The 12,417-nt window shown below is 39.2% G+C and overlaps 1 protein-coding gene across 1 annotated transcript; it reads right to left on the bottom strand.

Annotated features, from left to right (window-relative positions):
* Nucleotides 1–1,329: 1,329 nt before the first annotated feature.
* On the bottom strand, nucleotides 1,330–5,195 carry LOC104417154 (receptor-like protein kinase 2). The gene is given in 3 exon segments (XM_010028470.3): nucleotides 1,330–2,010; nucleotides 2,190–3,563; nucleotides 3,566–5,195. Coding segments are annotated over 3 exon segments (3,414 nt in total). The 5' UTR covers nucleotides 5,097–5,195; the 3' UTR covers nucleotides 1,330–1,501.
* Nucleotides 5,196–12,417: the final 7,222 nt, after the last annotated feature.

Here is a 12,417-nt window from a genome sequence, read left to right as displayed (position 1 = left end):
GATCGGCACACAAGCACAACGAAAATGGAAAGTAAGAGCAAGAAAGGGAAATCAAGACACGAGATTTTTATCCTAGTTCACCATTAAATTAGGGTTACATACGACAGAGGATTCTACTATAATTAACACCCACACCTCTCCATTATATTCATCAATTATAAAAGAAAGATAATATATATACCCAATAATTATTCCTAAGCTCAAATCAGAACTATCAATAAAATATGGGCTTAAATTATAAAAGCCTTCTAGTAGCTCGAGCTCTCTACCTCACCATCCCCGTAGGGTGGCCCTGAACCCTAGAGGGACCCCATGTCATCCTATTGATGAGGAGTACAAACCATACCCCAACACTTTAATGTCTTCGTCTTCAAAATATTTATCCGTCAATGCATCATTTGCTCTAAAGACAACCATTTTTTTTTAGCCATTTTTATTCTCAAATAGATTGAAAGTATAACGTACTTTTCTGAACCAAATAAGTTCTTAATCTCCTTCTTGGGTTGTTCCTTGAAGACGAACGATGCAGACACAGAGAGAATAAGCGATTGACTAAAATAGACTTTGTCGGACTCAACATTTTAGTCAAAGATAAGAGAAATTGGAAAGATCTTTATTTCATATCAAAGAAAGATTTTTCTGTAATTTTAGTTATATCAATTACTTCATTTTTTTCAATCCAAAACCGTTGTCGAGGACACCTCTTGACATGCTGAAAGCCCCAGATGATCTTTTTCCTTTTTGGAACGAAAAGGAGCGGCAGCGAAAAAGCAGAATGGCAGTCAAAATGTAGGGAAGGTTCACACACAAGTCGGTCAATATTCAATTCTCTCACGCCAACTTGTGAACGAAGCAAAAGCAAATGAATAGATAAATAAATAAAACAATAGCAATAAAAAGTGGAACATTTGCAGACATCACAAGGGACCCCACTGAGTCACTGACTCAATTTCGGGCCAGGACACAGAATTTAAACATCAAATCAGTTCCCTCTTTAATAGTCCTGCAGTGGCTTTCCTCTGATCTTCTCAGTAGATTCTTTTATTGCATCAACTTCCTTTAATTATTTCAGCAGTTGGTCACAGCTATTAAAGGATTTATTTCTGTTACTTCTTTTTCTAAGACCGCAATTATTATTTTTGGGGTAAGCCTGCAACACTTTTCTTAGTTGATGCTAACGTAAGATTTGCTGAAGTGAGGTTTGTAGACTCTATATGATTCATAATTGGCCAAATTTGATAGATTATCTGGGAAATTAAGTCTAGAAACTATTCGATGCAAATTTGCTTTCAGGGACCAAATCAAGTGAATTGGTTACTTCGCATGTGATGAAACATCAAAATGCCAACTCGATCGACTCTTGGCATTTCAAATCTTATGCATCTACTTCCAACAAATGACACTCCTTTTCTTTACACGAGACAGACAGACAAAACATGTAGGAAACTCTAGAGCAACTGATGAAGATGACCCAACCTCTCTTGCTGCCTCAACCATCACATTACTTGAACCTGGCATTGGATTGCGAGGACGAGTAGAGTAGTGACGAAGCCGAGAAGCTCGTGTTATTGCTCTCAGGGTACAAGCTTGTCGGCTTCGAGGACGAGGTCGCTGGGACCCAATTTTTCTTCCAGTTTCCTTGATTTTCAGTCGCTTGAGACCCCTTAAGGAGAACGTCGACCTTGGCAAACTCCTCTCTTTCGTGTTTGATCTCCTTGAGCATCACGGCGATGTCCTTCATGGTTGGCCTCTCATCGGGGGACGGATTTGCACACAGCAACGCAATACCTAACACTTGCCTCATCTCTTCCACTTCAGATTCGGGCTGAGACAGCAAGTTTGGATCGAGCAATTCGGTGCCCCCTCTCTTTTGCCTGACCCAGTCCACGATGTGAAGGCCCTCTGGTATGGTCGGATCGATAGGTTGCTTCCCCGTCAAGACTTCCAATACGACTACGCCATAGCTGTATACGTCACTCTTCTCCGTTATCTTCATCATGTAGCCATACTCTGTCATAAATACTATGCGGTCAGATAATACCAAAAAAGCATTGATGTTAAGAATTTTGGCGCTACCCTGTTCTGGAAGGACTATGAAACTATTGTATCAGCCATTTGAAAACTTAATAAGTTCAGATCAGATGCTTAAAGAATACTGAATGCTTGGAAAGAAACAAAGACAAGCTGACCTGGAGCGATGTATCCATAAGAGCCAGCAACCGTGTTCGAGGACCGGGCAAAGTCACCGTCATCAACGAGCTTGGCCAGGCCAAAATCGGCAATGTATGGCTCAAACTCAAGGCCTATGAGGATATTATTTGCTTTGATGTCACGGTGAACGATCGGAGGTACACAGTCGTGGTGCAAATAAGCCAGCCCTTGTGCCGCCCCGATCAATATTTGGTACCGGAGTTCCCAATTCAGTGAATTTCCAGTCCTTTCATGCAGGAGGCTACCCAAGCTCCCGTTTGGCATATAGTCATACATGAGCAATCTTGTGTTTCTGTTCCAGCAACAACCCAAGAATCTCACAATGTTCTTGTGACGGATGGAGCCAAGCGTTCTCACCTCTGCTGAAAACGAATCACGGACCACACTTTTCTCATCATCAAATGAACTAGCAGGGGCTTTTGTCGTGGGCCACAACTTCTTCACGGCAATCACTTCCCCATTATCCATATCAGCTCGATAGACAACCCCAGAACAACCTTTTCCAATCACGTTGGTATCCACTAGGCATTTAAGTACCTGATCCACTGAGAAAGTCAGCTTTTGGAAAGGGGTGAATTGCCATGGCCAAGAATTGCCTAACTCCGATTCGTCATCATCCTTGATCGTTCTTCTGGCCCTGATAACTGCAAATATACCCATCACTACCATAGCCACTGTCAATGTAATCAACAGGGCAATTGCTAGTCTCAGCTTCCGTGAATGACTGATGTCTTCAACTTTACCCATCATTTCTTTGCCATCACTAGCATTCAAGAAGCAAGAGGCATGGCTCAAGGAACAAAGGCCTTCATTCCCGACAAGATCATTGGACGAGAGTTGCCGGAAAAGTTTTGTATCGGGAAGATAGCCAGAGAAGTTGTTATAGGAGATGTTGAGGGACACAAGATTATCGAGGGAAGCCAGTGGACTGAGACTTCCCTGAAGCTTGTTATGCGAAAGGTCCAAGATCGACAGCTTACTCAGAGAAGACATCTGTACTGGAATTGGCCCAGTAAGGCTGTTCCAGCTGAGGTTAAGAGCGATCTCAAGTGCCTCGATTCTGCCCAGTTCCAGCGGTATGCTTCCTGTTAGCTCATTGCTGCTAAGATCGAGCAACTGCAAACCTGAACACAGACCAAGTGCAGAAGGAATAGAGCCTGAGAACGAATTCTGGTTGAGTATAAGCTTGTTTAGTGAAATGAGGCGTCCCAAGCTCGCAGGTATTAGACCTGTGATCCTGTTGACGGAAACATCCAAGACTTGGAGACCCGAGAGGGACGATAGTGACTCGGAGAGGGGACCTTCCAGGGTGTTGTTGCTCAGGTCTATCATTTGCAGCTCTGTGCATTCCCCAGCTCATCGGGCACCTTTCCAGAAAGACGATTCCCATAAAAATCAAGAAAATTCAGATTCTTAAGGTTTCCTACTTCTCTAGGAATTGTGCCAGAAATTCGGTTGTTCCCAAGCCGAAGACGCACCAGAGAACTGCAATTACCGATTTGTGGAGGTATTGTTCCAGAAATATCATTAGAAATCAAGAGCACTTTGGTCAGATTCTTGAGCTGAAACAGCCCCGGAGGAATCCCACCAGTCAGGGAATTGTGCGACAAATCTAGGGCTTGGAGATTACTACAAGAAGCCAATGTCGAAGGAATGCTTCCTTCAAGCTGGTTCTGCCAGGCGAAGAACACATTGAGTCTCGACAGCTTCCCGAGCTCGGGCGGAATTAGCCCCGAGATCTGATTTGTGTCAAGCTGCAATTGCTGGAGGCTCGTGGCATTGGAAAGATTAGCGGGTATTGAACCGGACACATTGTTATTGCTAATCATAAAAGCTTCAAGCCCTAACAACCCTCCTAGAGACATTGGTATGGTCCCAGATAGAAAGTTTAAAGAAAGATCAATCATCCTGAGACTGCTACAGTTACCAATCTCCTCTGGAATAATGCCCTCAAGACTATTCTGCCACAACAACAACTGTTCAAGCTTCTGAAGCTGGCCAAGCTCAGGTGGAATAGAACCAGACAAGCTGTTCTCATAGAGGAACAAGTCCACAAGCTCAGAACAATTCCCTATATGAGGAGGGATCTCGCCAGATATCATTGTGGTGTATATGAACAAAATTTGGAGCTTTTTGAGCTTACCCAATGAAGGAGGCAAAGAGCCCGCGACCTGTGTGTCGGCCAAGCCCAGGACTGTCAAATTTGTGCAATCTCCCAGCTCTTCAGGAATCTTCCCAACAATGTCCTTGTTCCCTCCAGCCCTGAAGACTTCAAGGCTTGACAGCTTCCCCAACTCGGGAGGAATAGACCCACCAAGCCTGTTGTCAAAAAGCAGGATGCTTTTCAACACTCTGCAATTGCTTAGGCCAACTGGGATTTTCCCAGTGAGCCTATTAGAATTCAGAGTCAGATTCTCTAAGTCCCTGAGATCGCCAATCCTCTCAGGAATGGCTCCAACAAGAGAGTTGGAGCTCAGGTCAATGACTGACAGAGAAATGCAGTCGCCTATGTCATCAGGGATTGTTCCGGTGAGATTCACCTCAGAAATGACAAGCTTCTTTAAGAACTTGAGGGAGCAGAGATTGCTGGGCACAGGAAGCTGAAGAGTGACAGACTGGATGTTAATCTCTGTGACAAAGCCCTGAGGAGAGCATGTGATGGAGGCCCACTTGCAGGGGGAAGTGTCATGGCTGTTCCAAGAGGAGAGGATTGGAGGAGGTGGTGAGGGAGATGAGTTGAGCCATGCGAAGAGGAGGGAAGCTTCTTGGGTTGCAGATACGGTGGGAAATGAGCAGAGAAGAGGGCGAAAGAAGAAGATGCAGAAAAAGAGAGATTTTCTTGGAGTGGGCATATGCATAGACATTTGCCTCAATTTCTTCACCATTCTTCTTGGGTTTGCACCATTTAGGTTCCCAACTTCTCTCTCTCTCTCACCCTCTTTCTTGCTCTGTGTTTTTTTTTCCCCTTTTGTTGGGTTTCTTGGTATGAACTCAAGCTCAAGGAGGCAAGAACAACAGCAACAGCACTCTTCGCTCTTCTTTCTCTTTGCTTCATATGGCGTGCGTTGCAAAATGCACTGACAAACACTGGAACTAAAATAATATTTCACTAAACAATTGCAAAAAAAGAGAGAAATTAAAATACAATTGAATAGAAGGACAATGGCCTTGAGATCGGCGACCACCACCTCACTCCTAGGATGCCTCTCTCTCTCTCTCTCTCTCTCTCTCTCACGTAAGGAGGAGGTGCAAGATTTGTTTACAATAGTTTTTGACTGAACCATAAAAAAGGAGGAAGTTTCAATAAGTTAGCTCCAACCCCAATTCAGTGTTTGCGCTCCAACCCCAATTCAGTGTTTGCACCTTCTCTCCTTTTTTTCTGCATATTCTTTTGGTTTTCTAATTATTTTATATTGTAGAAGCCCAAACAAGTAATAACCGAACGCATTAATAAGTTACTAATACGGATTGTGAGTACAGAGAATTTGATCAAATAGGAAGATTATTTGCGTTCGATAATGAAATGGATCAATCCCGTGTTGGGCATCGACTGCCCCCTCTTTTTAATTGTTCTTTTCGGACACAGAGACAACAGGAATTATTCCCACTTACCTGAGCCATGGATGGGCTTCAGGGGTCCTGGTTCGGTTTATTTTTGGCTGATAAATTAGGGTTTCTGGGTTCAGTTACTCTCTTTAATTGTTTTTGTCTCAATCTAATACCATATTTGTATTTGGTAGTGTCGTCTGTGTCATCATTTCACTTCTATGACGTATTGCCCCTAAGATCATTTAACAATCTGACTCTTTGTTTTGCGAGGTTCATTATTTGGACTTGCTACATTAGGGTTGAGATTGTCTTTAGTACTTTTACCCTAAAATAACGCACTTTTTTGCCATTTATATTTGTGTAGAGACACATTTAGATGCCATCGCGTGCGCTCCTTTTCCCTCATTTTGTTCAAAGCAATAGACCAAGCAAATTCAGGCGAATGACATTTTTGTCCTAGATTTTGCAAGTTGCCCCATGACTTTTCAGTTTTTGCAACATTCCCCACAGTCTTGAAATCAGTTGTAATGCTCCATTTCATTTATTCCGATCATTATTAAGTTTGAGCTCCGACCATGTGCTTATCACATGACTAAGTTGCTCTTTATGGAGGACAAATCTATGCAACAACAAATAACGAATTATATTTTACATCCTAAATTTTGGCACATGTTGCAAGTTGCCCCTAACTTTTTAATTTTTATCAATGTCCCCCTTAGAGTATTGAGATGAATTTCAAAACACTTTGACGGTGATCTTGACCATTCTTTTGTCTAATCTCTACCGGAGATCGATTTGGTTATACCCTCGCTTGTACATGCATGTGGTTATGGCACACTAGTCTCTACTAATGGTGCCACTACCACATGCTAAATAGCCCAAGCCATGTCTAGTGCGCCGAGAATACCAGGCCAAACTTCATTTAAAAATTATTCTTAAGAATAGTATGGCAAATTGTATTCCCACGCTTGATCACACCACACCCAATTTAATTCGAGTATTCTCCCTCGAGTGAGATATATAGAATACTTCAGTACAATAACTAGTTTTAACCTACCATGGAAGCGACATCAGCTCTCAACTAGTTTGTACGTGGAAGACCAACCCCGCATTTAGAACTTCACAAAATTCTAATTATTCTATCTTAGAACTCTTAGTGCAAATGCCATGATACCACTCCTACAAACAAGCTAAATCACCACTTCCACACCACTCATTCTTCACCCCAATGCCACAAGCTCTGCTCTTTTAGCTCACAACGTATGAGAGAATCCAGTTCGTGACATTCTTCCTGACCCAATTCCACAATGCCCTCATTGTAGGCTACTTTGTCGCTTTCTTACATTTAACAACCATTAATGCCACTCGCTTAGAACTTACATAATGGCCAATGCTTGCCCTATAGAATAGGCCACTCCACTCCATTGGTGGCTTCCCCCTAATCAAAGTTGTAGTTGCTTGTGCTCTCTTTAACAAGTGTAACATCTCCAAGCAACTACACTCCTTCAACGACACCTTCTTTTGCCTACTAAGCTTCCCATGATCTTGGCAAACCAATGGAGGTTTCTCTCCTTGTTGGAAACATGATAGCAAACCCCCTCTGGAGATTCACCAATTAATCCACGAATGTTTTCCCTATTTGGTGAGTAATTTGGGTCCTTTCTGTCCTACCTATTACCAATCTTGAAAGCTTGACGAGAGTCACACCTCCTCCAAGCCCTCTTAATCCCAACGATCACTCCCCCCCACCCCTCCAAGAACAATTGGGCAAACCACAGGCTTTCCTCGAATCATCCACCTACTAAATGGATCCGGCTATAATACCATTTGTCAAAAGCCAACGGATTCTTAGTTGTGAAGTAGCTCAAAGTCATTGGTGAGCCGAAAACACCAAGCCAACCTTCATTGTAAAAATTGTTCCCAAAAATAGTATGGCACATCATTTCCTCACATTAGATCATACCATATCGAGTTTAATGTAGGCATCCAGGGTTTAACGTAGGCATCCAGTCCCTTAAGTGAGGCATACAAAACACTTCAATACAACAAGTGGTTTCAGCTTACCTTGGCCTCATCAAAATAGCGGCATCAGCTTCCAACCAATTTATAAACAAGGGGCCAACCTTGCCTTTAGAGTGCCTCAGAGATAACCGTTTTATCATAAAACTCCAAGCACAAACACCCCAATACCACTCATATGAACCAATTGTATATCATTTCTACATCACTCACTCTTCACCCTGATACCACAATCTCGCACAAACACCCTGATACCACTCATATGAACTAGTTGTATATAATATCTACATCACTCTCTTCATTCACAAGCTCCATTTTAGCTCAAGATTGGTCAATGATATTAGGATTGTCTTATTCAAATATTTCTTTTCCTTAAGTATTTAAAATCATTTCTTCTAATTAGTTTATAGTTATTTCGCTCTAGTAAGAACTCATAGAATTAAAGTATTTTTAATGACATGTTATCTATATATATTTTCAATAAAACTTGGCACATCGTTACACTGCTTTAACATTTGATGCTCGTTCTATTTCTTATAAAGTGATGTTAGCACCAAAGCTCCGTATCTACTATTTAATAAGGAAAAAAATTGATTTATATAGTAAACACGTTAGTTTTGGCTAACAAACAAGTGCTATATATGTTACCCTATATTGCAAGCCCTAAAGGTCATTTTTTAAAAATGATATGCAATTTGGTTGAGTACAACTTACCTGTGAAAGTATGAAGGAAATCTCGAGGCCGTAATCGAAACTACATACAAGGTTAGATATTTGATGATCATTTTAAAGTATGGACAAGATTTGAATAATTATTAAAAGTGCAGGCCTTCTATGAATATGAAAATGTCTAGAGGGAGGAGGCTAATTAAACCTTGCAATGTACCAAGCCAGTTAGAAATGGCAAGTGCTTTTACCCTTTAAAAGTGTTAAATATTCAACTACACCTATTTGCCTCCCGAATTATATATTTTTATGCTTTGATTCAACCTACGCATGAGGGGGTTATTAAATATTAAAACTACACTTTCACCTAATAATTTAAGCTTTTTGAATAGTTGGCATTAATCCTACAAAACCTCACACAAAGCAAACAAAAAAATTTCTAATGTATATGATAATAAAAGCTATTATTCTTTATGTACCTTAATTGTATTTATTTATGCGAATCGATCTTTCCTGCATCCTGTAATAAAATCAAGTTATGGTCTTCTAATCAAGTGATTTTATCAACTAGTCTATCTTTAAGAATGAACAAAGAAATGAATGCAAGAGACATACCAATATCGAATGAATGAAGGATGAGTTAGTGCAGCGAGCAGTAATTCATAGGTTAAGAGTATAATAGATTAATTAACTTCATTTTTTATACTATTTTCTTGACATGCAGTGCTTTCTGCTATGCAGTGCACCTTTTGCTGTCTAATATATGTTTGTGCAACTTGAAGAACTGATCAGAGGAAATATGCAGCTAACTCACAATCAAGTTTCTGAAAGCTGGCTGATGAAATATCAGACCACCAAGATGAATCATTTAGAAATCTCGATTAGAGGATACTACATATGAACGAATTTGTCGCAGTGCATCGATTATTCACAGCTGGACTAATTCCATAATTATGATATACGCTAGTTTTTGGTTTTTTTGGTCTGAAGATATACTACTTCCCTCATGAAAAAAATATATAATGCATCTACAATTTATTCTGCATTATGTTCTTTTGAGCCTAACAATCTGATTTAAGTCGATTTCGATTGCCGATAAAGGCAAAGGTAAATAGTCAGGATTAAGACTCGATATTGTTTCTCGGTGAAACATATTGTTCGACGAGGGGAGCATGTGACTGAGGCAAAACGGAGGTGGTAAATCTGGCTCTTAGTTGAGTTCGGTCTTATTTTAAGTTAATCCAAAGATTTTTTGCTCAAATTGTAATTTTTTTCCCTAATGATACCCATGTCAGACACATCCAAAATTGTGTTCCGCAAAGTGTTTAACTTAGACCATCTCTGAAGATCACTTCTATCTCTGCCTTATCTTTAACCCTGCTCATCAGAAATTGCACCCATCTCCAATTATGGCTCACAATTGCCTAGAAAAAGCCTAGCTTGCATCATCTTATCTTCAGTGGCGAGACACAAACAGTTTCTGTAAATGAAAGGGCACGAGATGATTGTGCATTTAACTTTAAGCTTGCTGGATTCAATTAAATTACCATCTTTATGATGACCGATATACATTTTTTTTTTCTGGGATGAAGTTTTTGGCTATGGTTTAATGAAGTGACCTCATTTTTTGTGAATTAAAGCGATAAAGCCGAGAGAATCAGGTAGAATGGTAATGACTCGAATCAAATTCCTGTTCTTTTAAGCATATTGCGCAATTTCATGTTCGAATTGCAATTACAAATAATGATTTGGTTAGTATGATCTGACATTATGCATTGCTATAATATTCATTAAATTCCTTAGCTATATAGCACATAATTATTCAACCCACAAGTACCCTTATGTAGATTACATGAGTTAAATGTAATAATGCAGAGGAGTAAGTTGAGGAATTTGTGTGTATTTCGATAAATCATTATAAAGATTACATCAGTATACTTATAAGGTTTATGAGATGAATTCTTCAAGCAATCTTGATTGACATAGATAATTAACAGTAATATCATAATTGTTTCTAAAAAATAGATAATATTCTTTAGAAAATCTTTAGAATCTCTAATATAATGTCGCTAACATCTCTCTCAAACTCAAGATGAGATCAAAGAAGTCAATTGGAATTTAAATTAATGTTGCCACGAAAACTTGTTTCTCTGACGACATCACAAGCATTAGGATCAGTGGTGTGTAAGGCAACGTATTCCAAGTATGGCTCATCTGAGGGTGACGAGCCTAATATTGGTGTCAGCTTCTCGAAGCAATGCGCAAAAGGTTGTGAATCAAAAGGAAAACAACAAATGACTGACGTGGTTGGCTTGCAAGATAGTAACTAAGCGACACAGTTTTTGTGGCTGGTCAATACAACTGGCTTGCAAAATAGTAACTAAACGACACAGCCTATATGACTGGCTTGGAAAATAGTTACTAGGATCAGCCTATGTGGCTAGCATCAAAAGAAAGCCATCTCCATGAAAAAGCTTGACTAGATGATGCGATTAGTACGATTAGAATCGAAACACGACTATTATAGAAAGGACTCGATTAAGTGCTATCTCAAATGAGACTTGTATATACGAAGTGAACACTATTGAGTGGCAATGATGGGGATGGATTTATTAGGTGGGTGTACCACATCAGATGCAAAGTGCACTAGGTGCACTTAGGTTTCCACAAGAACAAAGGTTCTAATACCATATAAGATGTAATAATGCGGAATAATAAGCTGAGCAATTTATGTGTATTTCATTATATCATTATAAAGATTACACCAACCTATTTATAGGCTTTATGAAAAAATTTCTTAAAATAACATATATGATCAAGACATGAACAATTAAAGGAGATATTCATGCGATCTTGATTGATATAGATAATCAACAGTAATATCATAATCGTCTTTGAGATAGGATAATATTCTATAAAAAAAATCTTTAAAAACTCTAATATAATATCGCTAACAATATGAACTTCACATGAAACTCATCTAGTTATCTATACTTTTTATAGATAAAAATAATAATTACACTGCTTCATCTTCTCTTTCTATTTTCACTGATTTTTCCTCTGATGTATCCAAATTTTAAGTGGTTTTTAAACAATTTATAAAGCAAGTAATCAAGTAAGAATGAGATTTTAGCATTTCAATAATTTATTAGAATGTTAATGTGCGTAACTTTCGCACACTGAATTCTAATTTAATCCAAGGACTCTAGTGCATCCAATTATATCTCCTGGTCGAGTCCAGAAAACAAAATTGACATAATGAGGGGCACGCAAGCATTATGAAACGGTATGGTCGCAAATGTGGTTCCCTAATTATTAATGTAGTTTGATCTTTTTTTAAAAGAAATCTGACAAAACGTGAGAGTATCCATCGAAAATAGAGATTGGGCTCAGACTGCCGTTCGATCCAATGGCATCTGTCCCTGTACGACCGTTTAATATTCCAAAGCAAGGTACAAAATTTTCTTGAAAAGGGTAGTAGTCTATTATATTTACGTGCGTGTAGGAGTGAGAGAGGCATAGAGAAGTTGAGAGATGAATGGAAGTCACCCCACTTAAAAGACGTTTATGGTAAAAATAAACCTTATTTGATTTGATAAATAGTGTTTGGCAGAAAAATTATGTAGCATCGGAGTCAACAACCACATTGAATTTGAACAATTCATCTTACATTGACAAATTACTGTATTGATGCTATGTCAAATGTCATTGCTTCCATATTAATATTTTTCACGTAAAGTACCAATTTTTTCATGGATAAATATGATGACTTCAAGGTTTATCTTTCATCTACCGACCATATATGAAATCATGCACACATTGAATCTTAGTTTTATTAATTTGTATGATGTTCACATGACCTTAATCACTAGTATGGTAGTAATATTATTTCTGAAAGGTTTCTTAAATCTTGTAACTGGCATATACATCTTATTTTAGTAGTTTAACGCGTCATCGTCCAATAACGAAATA

Source organism: Eucalyptus grandis, chromosome 8 (assembly GCF_016545825.1).
Source record: "Eucalyptus grandis isolate ANBG69807.140 chromosome 8, ASM1654582v1, whole genome shotgun sequence".
Lineage (NCBI taxonomy): Eukaryota > Viridiplantae > Streptophyta > Magnoliopsida > Myrtales > Myrtaceae > Eucalyptus > Eucalyptus grandis.
The sequence above is the reverse complement of the archived record's forward strand: the minus strand, read 5'-3'. Positions and strand labels throughout refer to the sequence as shown.